The sequence below is a fragment of the Pleuronectes platessa genome, chromosome 9, assembly GCF_947347685.1.
Source record: "Pleuronectes platessa chromosome 9, fPlePla1.1, whole genome shotgun sequence".
Lineage (NCBI taxonomy): Eukaryota > Metazoa > Chordata > Actinopteri > Pleuronectiformes > Pleuronectidae > Pleuronectes > Pleuronectes platessa.
The window spans coordinates 19,381,639-19,397,522 of NC_070634.1; the positions used below are offsets into that span (position 1 = coordinate 19,381,639).

Here is a 15,884-nt window from a genome sequence, read left to right on the forward strand (position 1 = left end):
TCAAGGTATTTTCTCACATATAATGTTTCATATTGTGAATATAGTGAATAGAATAGAAGAGAAGAGAAGATAATCTGTCAAATAAACATGAGGATTAATCTAGTCTGCGATAAAAGCAATATAATAGACAGTTGGTTTGTGATAAATATGTGGTGTATGTAAAACACAGTACTTGAAACTTGGTTTTCATGTTGGGCAACAATTAATGTATCAAGCCTCCATCATTCTTCTCTGGTTAATTCCCTGCATGCTGTTCTCCTTTTGTGCCACACTCAAGTTTTCATGTAAACTTTTCCATTAGTACTGTCAGTGTTGCAACAGGCTTGTTACACATTAAAATGTACTTCTGACCTGTTGTGATCAATATTTGGTGGAGCTCTTGTAATCTGAAAGGATGAATTATACTCCATTGTGCTTGCACAGTGCATAGGCTTTATATCGATGAGTATTGGAATTTTAGTGTTACTACAAATGCAAATCATATTGAAACAATTATATATATTGTTTTATTGCCCAGCCTTATACTTTAACTCCACCTGGGCTCATCTGTTATATCAGAATATGAAATTAAATATATTTTTATAAAGTTTTGATTGAGGATAGCACAAATATTACATAAAAGAACTTATTCGGCATTCTCATTACGTTAAGTACATTAAGTGTTATAAATGTTTTCGCCAAACTTTGAGATGGTATGGAAGCATATTTTGTTTGTTGTCATCGTAGAAACTGATAAATGTTTGATATTAAAGTCAAAGTAACTGAATGTGTGTGTGTGTGTGTGTGTGTGTTTGTGGGGGGGGAGTTCCTCTTAAAACTATTTAGAGTAGAAACATTTAAATAATTCAACATTTTTCAAAAAGAGCATCTTAGAGATATATCCACTTCAAAGTTGGGAACATAAGATTTTCGATCAAACCAACAAATCTAAAGAAAATCTAAAAGTGCCCACATTCCCGTCAGTAACCGAAGATGTCTCCCGCGCATGCGCAGCACGCAACAAAAGGTGCGGGAGCCTCAGTGCGGCAGGAAAACCGCAACACGGCACCGAGGGTTTGACCAGGAGAGACACACTGGAAACACGTCTGGTATCAACACAACCACACGCGGAACATGACGGACGGGACGCGCGTGTCTCCACAGACTCCACAGAATGGAAGTGGATCTGTTTCCATGCAGCTTTTCCTGTGAAGCCCCGGGAAACCTCCCCCCGGCTGGGTCCGTGTCCTCCTCTGGTGCAGGGAGCAGAATGGATGAGGGCAGAAAAGACACAATGACGAGCGACTCGTTGTGAAACACGCAAACAGGAGAAAACACGCGTTTTTCACGAGGAGCCCCTTGAAGGGAAACTGTGCGTAAAGCCGCCGCATCTCTTCCACGTATTGTTTCCCCACGAAGAAAACCAGATTCCAGCTGTGGGATGCTCTGACGCGGCGCTGGGTTCACGGGATCGTCACGGTAAACAGAGCCGGGTCGGAAACATGGGTGAAGTTCACAGGAGCTTCGTGGCCCCGGCGGTGAAGTCCTTCGAGCACTACGACTTCTCCAGAGCCAAGATCTGCTGCAGCCTCACGTGGCTGGTGGCCAGGGCGTACGGCACAGGTAGGGCGCGCGACCCCTTCACCTGCAGGCTGCATGGATGTTCAATACCATTTCCCTTTTTATGAATTAATCACAAATCTTCACAGTTCCCATCAATGAGCAAGCACTTTGCTGAGAGGTGGGTGGATAACAGGGGGGAGAGAGGGGGTGTAGGGGGAGAAAGAGAAAGAGAGAGAGAACAGGGACTGTTGTGTAACCATCATATTGAAGCTCTGTCAGACTGGTTATCATGGAAATAATAATAAGTCCTCTTTATAGATGTATTGATGCGTTGCATGATAGCAGCACCATTTAGTCAAAAACAATAATAACAACAATAATAATACATACATTGTTGAGTAGTGATAGATCTGGATCCTGCAGCTCTGAAGTCATGGATACCTGCAGAATATTAGAGAGAGATATTGATATTGGATATTTATGTTTATTGTTTTGATTTATAATATCCATGTGTGTCAGCATTCAAATGGCAGCAGGACCCTGTGCAACAAATTAATCACATGTGTGTAGTGAATCTTACAATGAGGGCAGTAATACATTGCTTATGCATTGGGGAAACACTGTGAGGAGGTGTATTACATAATTGATCCACCTCAGAATTATCAAACTTTGTTTTACTTATGTAAAAAATTCTATATGTGTTGTGGTTGTGTTATGAGATTAGCTGAAATAGAGTTAACTATCAGGGCAGAGCAATAAAATAATATCAATAATCATTGCAAAGTAAATTTATTTTTTAACCATAATAAGTCCAATATCTATAGATTTGTATTCAATCGATATTTATTTTTGCATTGTGGAAACACTGTGAAGAGGTTTAACATATAATTGATCGACCTCATATTTGTCCGATGTTTTGTGTGTAATGTAAAAGTCAGAAATCCTTCACTCATGAGTCTTTAAACTTCCATGTCTATTAAAGACCTCATGGACTATACATGGGGCCACAGTGTTTTTCCATCTCTTCTCTGGTTCATGAGCAGCGTTGCTTTGTGTTGCTGCTTTGGACCAAAATGAATTGCCTGTTGAACAGACAATAAATATTAACATCCCAGCAGGATAGAAAAAAAACAATTTGCTGTAATCGAACCCAGTGATCAATACATGTTGTGTTCTATTTAGTGAGAAGGGAGTTCTCCGTCCAGAGCTGAAGCCATCCCATTGTTATGTCACCTTCAGGGTGGGCATGTTCAGAAACATCACTCGTGGGATGTTTTATAATTTGTCAGCAGGGTATGTAGCACACAGAGGTTGTTTTAATTTGGATTAAATGAGCCTCAATGAGCAGCAGTCTGAGTTTAAATGACGCGGCACGGTTTGAGTGAGGACTTGCTCCACATGCCGTGAAATGAAAGGGATTTGGGTCTAAAGCTGGGTGTTTGGAAATCAGAGCTTCACGGTTTGTTGCTGCAGGCGGGTCACTCTCAATATGATATGACAGTCATCATCCAGCAGTGATTCTTTACCAGGCTAAATACAATGCTGGGTTTTGGACATTTTAATTTGGAGCTATGAACCATCCAGTGCAGATCTGTGAGAGAATTATTCAGCCTTATTCGCGATAATAGAATTTGTATGTTTTGCCCACTTTCTCCAAAAGTATGATCAATTAATTTATAGAGAATTTTTTTCCATGTGGCGAACAGCTCCTATATGTATCACTCGAGAGCAGATGAAAAAAAGCATTAGATCTTAGCAAGGGAGTCTCTTTTGTTATATACTTTCTATGACTTCACAGTAAATGTACTGTAAATGACAGTATAAAAACATATATTCAGGTGAATCAGAGTCACTTTTCATTCATTTGATTATTTGCTGCAATCCCTATTGCTGTAGTCACCATTCAGTCTGTATCACCAATTCAAACAAAATGGTACTCTGCCCATGTCCTTAGCTGCTGTGGTGTAACAGCGCAGTAAAACATGAAATCTCTTGCACATCCTCTGTGTGTTTTCAATCAGGACTAAATGAAATGGGCTGAATCCAGAGACGCAGCCCCTCCAGAGAGAGGATGAGGGGGAGTGCAGGAGAAAAGAGAGAGAGCGCGGGCTCGTCTCCAGATCCCTTCCTACACTGCTCTCAATGCTTCACATGCATCCTCCTCATTACACAGATGCAGGAGTGCAGCAGTATAGTGAAGTACGTGCAACATGCCAGAGGAACAGCAGGGAAATTCCATCAAATACTATCAAACCGCACGTTGTTAATGTACCCCACAACTCCACTCAATAAGCAGAGCTCAGCAAATAATTCATTGTGACCAGAAGTGAAACCTCAGCAAGTCATAGTTGTTCTCTGTATTTCCTGTACAAGTCCTTCCCAGATGCCCCTGAGCAAGGCATTACACTCCAAACATCTGTGGTTTTACAATTGAAAACTAGAATATTCTGAATGTGAAACAGTCTTGCAGAAGAAGTCACACCTAGTTTGTTAATATACATCTGATCGAATAGTTGCAAACTGAGTTTTCTGTCTGGATTAATGTGAACACTGCTTGTGTAGTTGTTTCACGTTGTTAGAATATGAATGCAGAATAAATTGCATCACAGTGTCAGCATGTAGCGCGGTGAGAAAACAACTGAAGAGAGAAGCCTGCAGGTTGAAAAACAACATGAAATCAAATGTAAGTTGTTGGTTCTGAGCAGGATGCAGACACACTAACAGCTCCAGGTCTATTGATATGTAGCTCAGCCTGACCTCTGACCTCCCTGTGGAGGATGAGGGGGGAGGGTTAGAATTAACAACCGCATTAAGATGACTAACCTTCAGGAAAAGCATGTATCCTAAATAGGTGTTGTTGTCATCTGCGTTTCTGTTTCATAATCCGAGTCCCTCTGTATTATGATGACCTTGTTGATAATAGTCAAGTCTAAGCAGGTGATTCAGTTTGTGTGTTTGTGTGTGTGTGTGTGTTTGTGTGTGTGTGTGTTTGTGTGTGTGTGCGTGCGTGTGTGTGTGTGCTCACCACATGTAAAGGTTTCCTCTGCGCACACACACATGCAGTATTACAATTTAATTGTCCTTCTGCTGACACAGTAAAACGCTCTGCATCTGGAGTATGTTCAGATACTCTGTGTGTGTGTGTGTGTGTGTCTGTGTGTGTATATGTGTGTATGTGCAGCATCTCATTTGAGAGTATTACTATTTAATCATAATGTGGATAAATAGGGACTTGCTTTCGCTCAGCTATTTTGTACAAAAGCGATGCTCTCTCTCTTTTCAAGCAGTAGTTTCCTAAAACGCTTCATACGAAGATATGAGACAAAAGCAAGTAAAAATATATATATATCTATATTCGTAGACTCTTGCCCTGCAGTGGACTCACACACACACAGACGCACACAGGTTCAGTCTTTGAAGAGGCTGGCTGTGAGAGGGGTGTTCCCAGGGAGCTGGAAGTTGCAGATATGAAGACAAGAGATGAATCGATTGGGTTCCATCCCTGCTGCAGTTGCTATAGCAACGCTGAGATCTAGTCACATGTGTTTATTTCAAGATATTGTCGAAGCATGAGGAAGAAATGCAGCAGAGCTGTCAAATTAAAGTTCTGTTTGAGAATCATGTGCACTGAGGGGGAAGTGTATTGTCTGTATTTTAGGACATGCACTGAAATAGGTTTCCCTGGTGTCCCCCGCCTTCTTTATTTGTTTGAACTGCTGATGGGCATTACAATACGCCTCAAAACAAACACACTCATTTCTTTTTTCCCCTCACTTTTCCTTCTCCCTCATACAGACAGTATCCCAACAGACCTCAAGGATCCCTTCTACATAGACCAATACGAGCAAGAGCACCTGAAGCCTCCTGTGACCAGCCTCCTGCTGTCTGCAGACCTCTACTGCAGGGCCGGCAGCCTCATCCTGAAGAGCGACGCCTCCAAGCCCCTGCTGGGCCACGAGGCCGTGATCCAGGCCCTGGCCCAGCGAGGACTCTACATCACGGACCAGGAGAGACTGGTCACCGAGAGAGACCTTCGAAAGAGGCCTCTGCAAATGGTAGGGGAGATTTGTGATCATTTTTTTTTTGCATGATCTACAATAATTATTGTGTTGACTTGCACACAAAAACCCTCATCTTCTTCAGTCAAGTTGTTAATATGTCATAGTCTTCATCAATCTCTCCGTTTCGAGTATTCATAGCACAGAGTCCCTGAGGCATGTTTCAGGCACACGTCTCATTCCTCATTTCATCTTCTGTATTTTAAACTTTACTTAATCTGGAACAAGGACATTCTAGAGTAGCAGGTTACAAGAAAAGGAATAATGCCCCCATTTCTGCTTCCGTGAACTTGTGTACACACCCTAAATGGGGCATATTCTCTAATCGAGTGGCATACAGACATTGTAAAATACATTTTGCACTGGCATATCTTCAGCCAAACTATTTTATTTTGTATTTTAAGCGTACAACTGGCAGGATTCAGCGTCTGGGTTGAGCAAGTTGAAGTCTTTGTTGGCCTTTCCTTCATGAATGGCTTTTTATCTTTCATTCTAAGGTATTTGTATAGTTTTTGCATCCGTCGTGAGTCAGAAACTTCGACGACATGTCCGGAACAACTGACTGATTTACATTCTCGCATAGATTCCCTAATAATTTTCTGAAAAATGCACAGAGGTCAGTGCAAGTCTGGAAGCAGCTTTTGAAAGACTCATCACTTTAATAGAGAAGAAACAGTCTCTACATTTCCATTAACTGTGGATAATATGAACAGTTAAACAAACTAAACAAATGTAAACAAAAAAAATGTACAACTTAAGAAACTACTATGTGATGTGACAATTAAAAACAACACAGAGGGGGTGTCACTGTACTTACTCACCCCACAGATTTCAAAGACTGTCTTGAGATTCAAGCTGAACATTTTTCTAGTTACAAGCTGAGTTAAACCACCTTAAGGCTTAAACTGCACAGTGTGTGTGTGTGTGTGTGTGTGTGTGGAGGGGGTCTGTCATCTCTCACTATCCTAATAGTCCATGTCTGTCTCTCTGTACTGGATGTCACCCCAGAGGACACTTTGTAGGCAGCCTATTGAGTCAGAAAGAGGGACCCTCATTATTTTGGGGCAGATTCTCAATGGGAGTCTTTATTGCTTCAGCGAGTTGCAATTGAGACGTGATTAGCGCACAGTGTGCCTGCAGTCTGTTTGTAGAGTCTCGCTGGGTTTGATTTCCCTTCCATGCTAATTCCAAAGTTATTTAAGTTTTGTTTGGGTTTACATGTCAAGTGTTACACATGAAATTAGTGCTATGTAATATAAAGCAAAACTATACATACATGTGTCACTCTTTTATAGTTTTATCTTGAAATCCTGAGCTGGATTTTACACATTTAACCAGACACAGGTTATGATGTTTGGCCAAGTGTGACTGAGCAGGTTGCTGCAAATGTGAGAATTAGCTGCTAGAGGGTTTTTTAATTTTCTCAATTTTGAGATTCGTTATTTCAACCTCATACCCTGCGAGCCTCGTGTCCTTCTCCCTCCTTTGCCATCACCCTCACATCATCTTTTCTCTCTCTCTCTTCCTTTACGTCCTCTGGCTATTCCACACAGTTTCACGCTCTCTTAATACATATTACTTATCTTTCTCCTTATTGCCCTTCACTCCTCATCTTTCCCTCCCGCATGCTCTCTGCTCTTCTCTTCTTCCTCAGTCATTTCCATCCTCCTTTTTTTTTTAATGCTCTCCGCTCAATCTTACTCGTCTCTTCCATCACCTTCTTTCTCACTTCACTTCTCTCCATCCATCTCATTTCTTTTTTTACCTTTTCAATTCTTCCTTCCAGCAACATCTCTGTCTCTAGCAGAAGCAGTGGTTGTTTATTCTTCCACCGTTTACTATGGATTTCAGGGGCAGCTTTAATTAAGATAAGCTTATTAATTCAGAGCACATAGCATGAAATCTGGATGCACAGAAACTTCATATATTGCACATTGTTATATTTTCTCTTGTTACTTACCTTTATGTTTTCATATTTCTTCATATGCACAAACACAAACGCAGACAATTCCTTGTATGTGTAACCCTGCTTGGCAATAAGCCCTGATTCTGATCCCAATTGCAACATCCTCTAAGAAATCGCTGTATTTCTTCATTTTCTGTGTTTTAAATATTTGTGATGAGCTTGTAAAACCTCTATGAGAGACACTTTTATGTGCATTACCTGCCGCACATTGGAATGACAGCCCTGGTGTAGGCTCCTCTATTATTCAGAGACTGTTTCAACCTCCAGCTCGGCTGATAAGGTGACTGTCCATGCAGGCTGAGCTCTGTGGGGGTGTGGTGCAGAGCAGAAACAAAAAAACAAGATTTATAGAGCGTGGTTTGATGGCTTAAGAGGTTTTTCCCAAAATAAAAACATGACTGGTTTTTATTCCTGAACCATTGAAAGAAAAGCCCCTAACTGCCTTTGTAACTGTAAGCTGCTCGGGATAAGTGGGCCGGCAACGTCAGAATTAAATGCTGCTTCCTGGCATTTTAGCAAAAGCATCATGTTTTTATTTTTAAACTCAGCAGTTTGCATAAAGAATAATGTTTAAGCTCAGCAACTTTAGAGAATGTTCCAGGGAGTTTGAGCAAAATGCCGACGTTTCGTCCGTCATCATGTGTTTTTATAACGAAGCATATTTACTGACATTTTCACTGGGCTGCCAAACTCCCTTCACATCGCAGTCCCATTGTTTCTGTCACCGTTCTACCCACTCGTCCCTGTGTCTTCAGCCATGTGACATGTTCCCACATGTGAAGACGCAGGCACCAAATTGCGCTCGCCGCCCACTCCGTTGCCTACGCTCACTCTGGATCGCTGACTCCGTCCTCCACCTGTGGTGCTCACAGAGAGAGAGAGAGATGTGTTCGTGGGCTGCGGATTCGAAAATATTATTCTCGTGTTACACATTAGAGCTCACGAAGCCCCGCTGCGAACATAACAACACGTAAAAGTCTTTTTCAAAAGGATTAAATTGCAAAGTTCAATCATACTAAGCATTTGCATAACACAATAGAACCAATCAAATAAATAATATAACTTGTGTATGTTGCCAATAGGAATATATAATGTATTTCAACAACATATAGCACATATAGGCATGTGCATCTACATTGCTCACAGAAGTCTTTACTTCTTCGACCTTATTGTGGTTTAGATGGAATCACTGTTATTCCCAGAGGCCAAAGCTTGAATGTCAAAGCTTTAATATTTCATAAAGCTGTAGTAAACACTGTAGTAATTAAGTGGAGTAAGTACAGTGCTACATAAATGAGTAAATCTGTAAGATGGGAATATTTCTAGGAAGAGACATAGCAGCTTATACGGTTTCTTGGTTGCTTCATTGGGTATATAGGTGCTCTCTCTGTGGCTTTATGTTAGTGGAGTGGAGCCATATTACAGGTTTATTAATGGAAGATGCACAACTTGAAACTATAATGATAATAATCCATAACTGCTTTAGAATGAAAAATCAACAAAAATTCACTAATTCGCTACTAATTTTAGATTTTTGGGTTTAGATGAATTGTATTAATATATAAGGCAAATTCATGACAGCACCATTGTGACATAGACTGACTGAACTACAGTGCTGGCTTTAGATCTATATATAATGCACTGTTTTTACAAAACTTATCGTAACGTTTAATTGTTAGTTCGGCCTTGTTTGGACTGTGAAAATATGACCACGTTCATTAATTATAACCTCCTAATTAAATGCATTTGTGCATAATACATTTCTTTTAATATTTACTAACGTGAATGTATCCTATGGAAAACTAGGAGCAGGCTTAAATGTTTGATTTCATGTTATTTGTTAGATCATATAATAACTTAACATTATGTTGCTTTCACATTTATTAAAACATACTATTAATTTTATAAACATAATATATCATGGCATATGCATGTTGATATATAAACATTATTATATTGATGTGAAACATTTTGAATTTAGAGATGTCTGTTTCTCAGTTCAGTTTCACTGTGTGACAGATGGATTCTTCCCCCCCCCCCATCTATGGCGTAATGAATAGAGGTGAACACACTCCTTCCTGCTCGCCCCCCCCCCCCCCTGCCTCCATCACAGCTCCTGTTGGGCAGGCGCTCCGTTTCCATGGTTACATTCCAGTAGGCAGTGTGCTGTTCGTGTGTGTGTGTGTGTGTGGGTGTGTGTGTGTGTGTGTGTGTAGGTGGGGTGCAAGAGTGGGGGTGCCTCTGCTTACATAGGGTGTATGTGCAGTGTAGACGTGCAGCTACGTGCTCTATGTGTGTGTGTGTGTGTGTGTGTGTGTGTGTGTGGTGGGGGTTGTGATAGCGATGAGCTCTGCCAGGCTCTGAGCCGGAGAACACAGAAATGTCGGATTCATAGAAACGTCCAGACGTCATTTCTGAGACGCTGCATCACGCACAAAGACCCACGGCCGAGCATGTACAGGATGAGGTACAGAAGCCGGCTTCCTCTGTCCTTATTCCTGTTCCCTGCTCTTGATCTCAGGAACAAAGAGGAGCCGAAGCAGCAGGGTGGAAGAGAAAACCCATCCAAGTACTTTCTGTCCTCTCAGGCCTCGGTGAAGTCACAGCCAGTATGTGACGCCTGACGCCAGCAGCGACTCCCTGGCAGTACAGTATGGATGGTTAGGCAGAGAGCACATTATGAGATGTCATGTGATGTCCTGAGTCCGGAGCATCTCTCTGTGCTTACTAGAATTAGACTCTATCATGTAGACTGAATTTTCTGTGTTTGTTTGTTTTTTGAAAAGCACCATGTAGGTAAACAAGCTGGATCCACATCAATCATTGGGATGGTTCTCTGCTTTCTCATCACAGGAGCATGTTTGTCTCGAGGCCTTTAAACACTACAGAGGAATTAGTAATAAAGCAATTTGTATTATAAGCTGATGCAGCAGAGTATAGTAGAATCAATAGAAAGATATTGTTCATTCTGCAGTAAAATGTTGTATATAAGGGAAGAATGCTGCCCTATTTTAGGATATTCAGTTCAGGGCTTTTTTTGTACTTTGAGATTCTGTGAGCTTTGTTTTTGGAGGAAACAGCTCCTGGCTGGGTTTGAGGCATATTGATCCTGAAAGAGGACCCACAAGAGATAAATGGATCAATATCTCCAATACAGAGCAACCTCACCCAGGCTAGAGACCCCCTCGGGGGCAAGGCCTGGAAATAGAAACTGAGGGTGTGAGCCTGCGGTGACTCACTCTGGAGAAGTGCAATCATCTTTTTCTACTATAACTCGGTTATTAATTAATGCCGGGGACACATAACAGTATTAAAAGTTAAATCTTTGGATCGTGTTACAGCAACTTAAGCTCATTATATTAACAGAGAAAATCTGTCTTTTTCTCTATAGAATAATAAGCAGGGAATTTAGGAGTTATTATTCTCACACTGCAGCTTTGAAAATGTTTCATTCACCTGTTTCTCCCATTCACTGACTTAAGGACAGATGAGGCTGCGAAGGCGCTAAACCTATAATGAATTATACTGCTCCAGATTTGAGCATTTATACAGTGGTTAGTACAGGAATTCTCTTTCTGTCATTTGTATCGACCATTCTATGACAGCATCATGGGACATGGGCCAACAAAGAACCCATGAAATTTGGGATATTTTCAATGATTTCCCTGGGGAAGGATTCATGGATCTTGATGAAACAAACCAGGTTTATTTAGGGGGCTGATATCTATGACTGTGTGCAAACTGGTGCACATCCAAATAATACTGCGGATCTATGAGGATTGAAATGGTCTCGTAAGGGGACTGTTGGGCCTTGGCAGAGCTACGTGCTCAGATGAGGGCCATTCTAGTCTTTGAAAGTGGATTAAAACTTTTCATAGAAACTTATTTTATATCTCTTTCTCTCTACGTGAGCAGATGTCTCATACAATCATTGTCAACCATGATACTGACCTGGAAACAGGACAAACCTGGCAGTGCTCTGCAGGTTATCTGCAGCATGGTAGCATTTCTTTTTAATGAGTAAAAATAATGCATTTTCCTTTTGATTTAACCCAGCATTTGAATCAAACACCCTTCTACCTCTATCCACACATGATGGAAGGGTGTGGGGGTGCAGGCGTACCTCCAGAGTAGGTCGGCACCGGCTGGTATCCACCATCCTGTCCTCACATAGTGTTCTAAGGTTAGCTTTGAGGTTTCTATATAATTGCTAGGTTGGGTTTGAAGCATATGGAGGGGGAAGGTTATGCTGCTTAAAAGCTCCACTCCCACAACTTATGCCAGACCTCACAGTTGGTATTTTGTGAATCCAAAATGTGTGCCTGGGCATGAGCGCAATTGTGTATGTGAGAGCATTTCTTTTTTTTAATTTCAGCTCACAACTGGGCAGACTGTGAAAGAAGTCATGTTAAATCTGCTTCTGAAAAGGAGAAAAAGACAGAAGGGTTTCCCTCACGATAACAGGGGGAGTTTGTCCAAAGTCAAACTGGGAAAAGCTCAAATTCGTTTAATGGTTAATTTAATTTTAGTTTAAATTTAGCTGTGATGACGTTAAGCCACAATAACAAGCAAGGCATGTTCCACCACTTTGGTCCTGAAGTATCTCAACAGCTATTGGATAAATGACCAAGAAATCTGCTGCTTTGGGGAAGTATATTCCCCAAAGCAAGAATCATAACAACTTCGGTTCTCCAGTAAGTTTTTATCAGTTTATTCACCAACCTTTTGCTTATTAATCAAATATCTGCAAAAATGCAATGGTGTCGTCTTATAGCACTGACAGTGTGAGCATGTTAGCATTTAGCTTAAAGCACCATTGCTTGTAATTACAGTCTGACAGAGCTGATATCCTGTCTCTTGTTCCTTCATCTTTTTGAGGTATATGATGCTGTGATGCTGATATCGAAAAAATTGATATTAGGCTCAAATCGATCGAGTATCAAGGGCCAATCTATTCAATTGTATTCTATATTAATCTGTTTAAGTGTGTACTTACATCGTGCATCAACACTGATAGTTAGACCTTGTTACTGTGAGGCAGCAGTGCTATCCACCGCACCACCTTGCACATCCAGAGAAATGATGAAATAAAGATCAAATAAATGCTTATAACAAAGTTTAACTTTTCTTTCAAAGTCCTTTTACAGAACAGTAAGTACAGTACACATGGTGGCCTTCACAAGACACACAGAGGGAGTTACAGCTGAGTGCTTTTCCGTGTCCGGCTGAGTGGGCGTAAAGTTACCTGAAGCTGGACAGGAAAGTGCTGTATTGCTAAAAGCAAACTGCATTTCATTATTGCATCACCTCTGAGATAATGTTGATTCACTGGCTTTTCTCTGCTCCCACTTTTTTGTGATAAAAGTATCTTTAAAACTTTGGGGATTATGAGTAATAATCAATGGAGCCAAATACTGCCATCACAATTAACAACCTAATAGAGCCAAATTAATGTTTTCAATAAGTCATGGTGCAGACATTATTGCAGTGATTACCTCAGTACAGATCATGGGCATCAGTGGAATTACATCTTTGTGTTTATTTGAATGATTTCTCTGAGAAAAAACTCACAGATCCTTGACAGTAATGATGCAGATGTGTATTGTGCGTCTTCCACCTGCTTCAAAGATTCAACAAGCAGCCGAAAGCTGAGATTTCAATTAATTCACAACAGTGAGGTGAAATGCATCACACGCTGTCTTTTGTAGGTCACAGCGCGTCCTGTTTGCACTTCCTTTGTGCGATGTTAAATCAGGCTTCTACTTTGGATTTTCATCTCTCCTTTGCTGCTAAGGAGCCGTATTAAAGATGGAACGTGTTTGTCTATTTCCCTGGATGGAAATGCTGTGATCCAGTCGTGTAACTGAACAATAAAAAACAGGATATCGACCGTGGATGAGCGTCTTCTTACCTCCGGAGAAATCAATATGAGATTTACGGATGCAATCAGCTTAGACGGAAAAGAATGTGTGTCGATTGTGTGTTTTTGTGCCTTTTTGTCCATATTTGTTTGAAATCCTCCATATGCGATAAAATGTTAAAGAATGTGTCAGAATAATAGGCAGTTAATAGATAATCTACATAACCAGCATGCGATAAAAGCTTTATCTGGGGAAAAGCAGGAACTAGTGGTTAGAAAATAATCCTAAAATTAGAAAGTTCCCAGTTTGAATCTCGGAAAAAAATACTAAACTTGACTCTTACAGCCGACTAGATGCCCCCAAGCAAGACATCTAATCCCAGAACGCTCCAGTGGAGCTGCTCATTGGGCAGCGGGGCAAGACAGAGGTTGTGGTTTGCAGACCCTGAGGTATATGGAGATGCGTGCTGCTGAATGAGTGTGAAGTAAAGTGATGCTGAAGGGAAGCATGTGAGCTCTACAGACATAAAGGTTGAAAACATGACGTCATGAGGTACCATGACGGAAACTGCTGCCTTATTGCAAGAGACAAAGCAGATCTGCTCTGGTGAGGGAGACTGTCCCATTATTTTGGCATCAAATTCTCTCTCTCTCTCTCTCTCTCTCTCTCTCTCTCTCTCTCTCTCTCTCTCTCTCTCTCTCTCTCTCTCTCTCTCTCTCTCTCTCTCTGGACCAATTCAATTGCTGTCTTTCATACACTGTGCCTAATGAACACCGAAAATTTCATATTTATTCAAATAGCAGGAGAATAGCAGAGGTTCAATTATAGGCTGAGCTACTAAACTGATGGTCTCTCTAAACAAAAGTAACATTACGAAATTGCATATTGTTAAATCTCACTACATTTACAACAGATCAGATAATGTACTATTGACACTGATTTATATAGCGGTTACTGCTGTTATAGATCTTATTGTCCCAAGTGCATTTTCAGACATGGGACTGACAATGCACTATAAATCTTAGAGTCTATTGGTTATCATCTAGTGATGAATCAGCCTCCGAGGCCAATGGCCAATATTTTGTGGCTTCCTGACACCGGATACCCAGGCTGAGACTCAGGCTTCCATTCGGCGTACACCGTTTACGGTCCGGCTAACAACGTGAGAAACTAAGTCGACGTAACTTGAATATTTCTCCTCACAAAACACAGTGATACCTTTTTATCTACCTGCAGGCAGCCAAAACCTGCTCAAACACGATCAACTGATTGGTCAATTGACTTCCGAACTCGAAGTCTTATCCCTCACTTGCAGATTCTGCTTATTTACATGTAGAGTCTATTTATAGAGATCACTGGTATTATAGATCTCTGTTCAAGCAATTTATCAAAACTATGACATCCATGAGTTGTAAGTACCAGTTAAAGTCATATTCACAAGCTCACTGTCATAAACTGTTGAATCCTGGATTGAGCTTGTTGTCCTATACACCAGCTGCCTCTAAGCACACAGACGGCCTCATGTCATTCATTATAATTAGAGACTGTAGGTCTGTGGGCCCGTAAACACGATTAGTTCACTTTGTTGTCATGTTATCTCATCAGACCACAGCTGATCCCCATCAATATCCTCAAAATTTAAGGACATGGGGAGGGGCAAGAGGCCTGGGATGATTTCAGCTGGTCCCTGTGGCCTCTTTTTGAGATTGTTCCTGCCTGGAGTTGATATTTTCCTTGTCGAAAATACAGGGCAGATTTGTGACCGTGCTCTGGAAACCCAATAACAGGACATGAGTGTGGCTATTAGCAGGGGTGCAGTCTGTGAGGACATTGTTTTACCGTGTTTGGACAGGCTAAATGAAGGCCAATGGGAAAGCTCTTGACAGTGTATCATTAAGTGGGGCTGGTTTGTTGTTGGGTTGCCAGATCAGAGACAGTGGAAATTAAGCATTACGCTAATGGTGTGTTGCGCGGGGAGTTCATGTCGGAGCGGAGGAAGAATCTACACTTTACACTCAGCTGAGCCAATGAACAGCAAGACTATGTTATGTAAGAACATCTCTTCAGCATCACTGGTTGTCGTGTGTTCATTTTCCAGATGTTGTACAGCATGATATCAGCTGCGTGGCTGTTTGTTGTGTCACACTAACAAAGAAACCATGAAGGGATTACACACATGAGTGCTCACCTTTTGAACATGAATTCTTCAAGAGACAATCAAACACTTCAACTACTCCAGCTCCCCCTTTCACACTAAGAGAGAAATCTCAATGGGATAATCTCTAGTGGATGTTTTGTAATATTTTGTACCTTTCATTTTTTGCTGTGGTGCTCTGCATCATCGTTGATCTTCAAAGAATTATTATAATTGGATTAGCTCATGGAAAAGCCGCTGCCCCAGTATAAATATTTGGCCGTCTGATTCCTGGGTGGTACATTCTGGATAAATGGGACTGT

General features: G+C 41.1%; 1 protein-coding gene across 1 annotated transcript in view; it reads left to right on the forward strand.

Annotated features, from left to right (window-relative positions):
• The first annotated feature begins 1,022 nt into the window (after positions 1-1,022).
• The window catches only part of camsap2a (calmodulin regulated spectrin-associated protein family, member 2a), a 45,589-nt gene continuing 30,727 nt past the window's right edge, over positions 1,023-15,884 (forward strand). The window contains exons 1-2 of the mRNA XM_053431461.1: positions 1,023-1,602; positions 5,338-5,597. Coding sequence (XP_053287436.1) covers positions 1,482-1,602; positions 5,338-5,597 — 381 coding nt within the window. The 5' untranslated portion in view covers positions 1,023-1,481. The remainder of the gene's footprint in view (positions 1,603-5,337; positions 5,598-15,884) is intronic.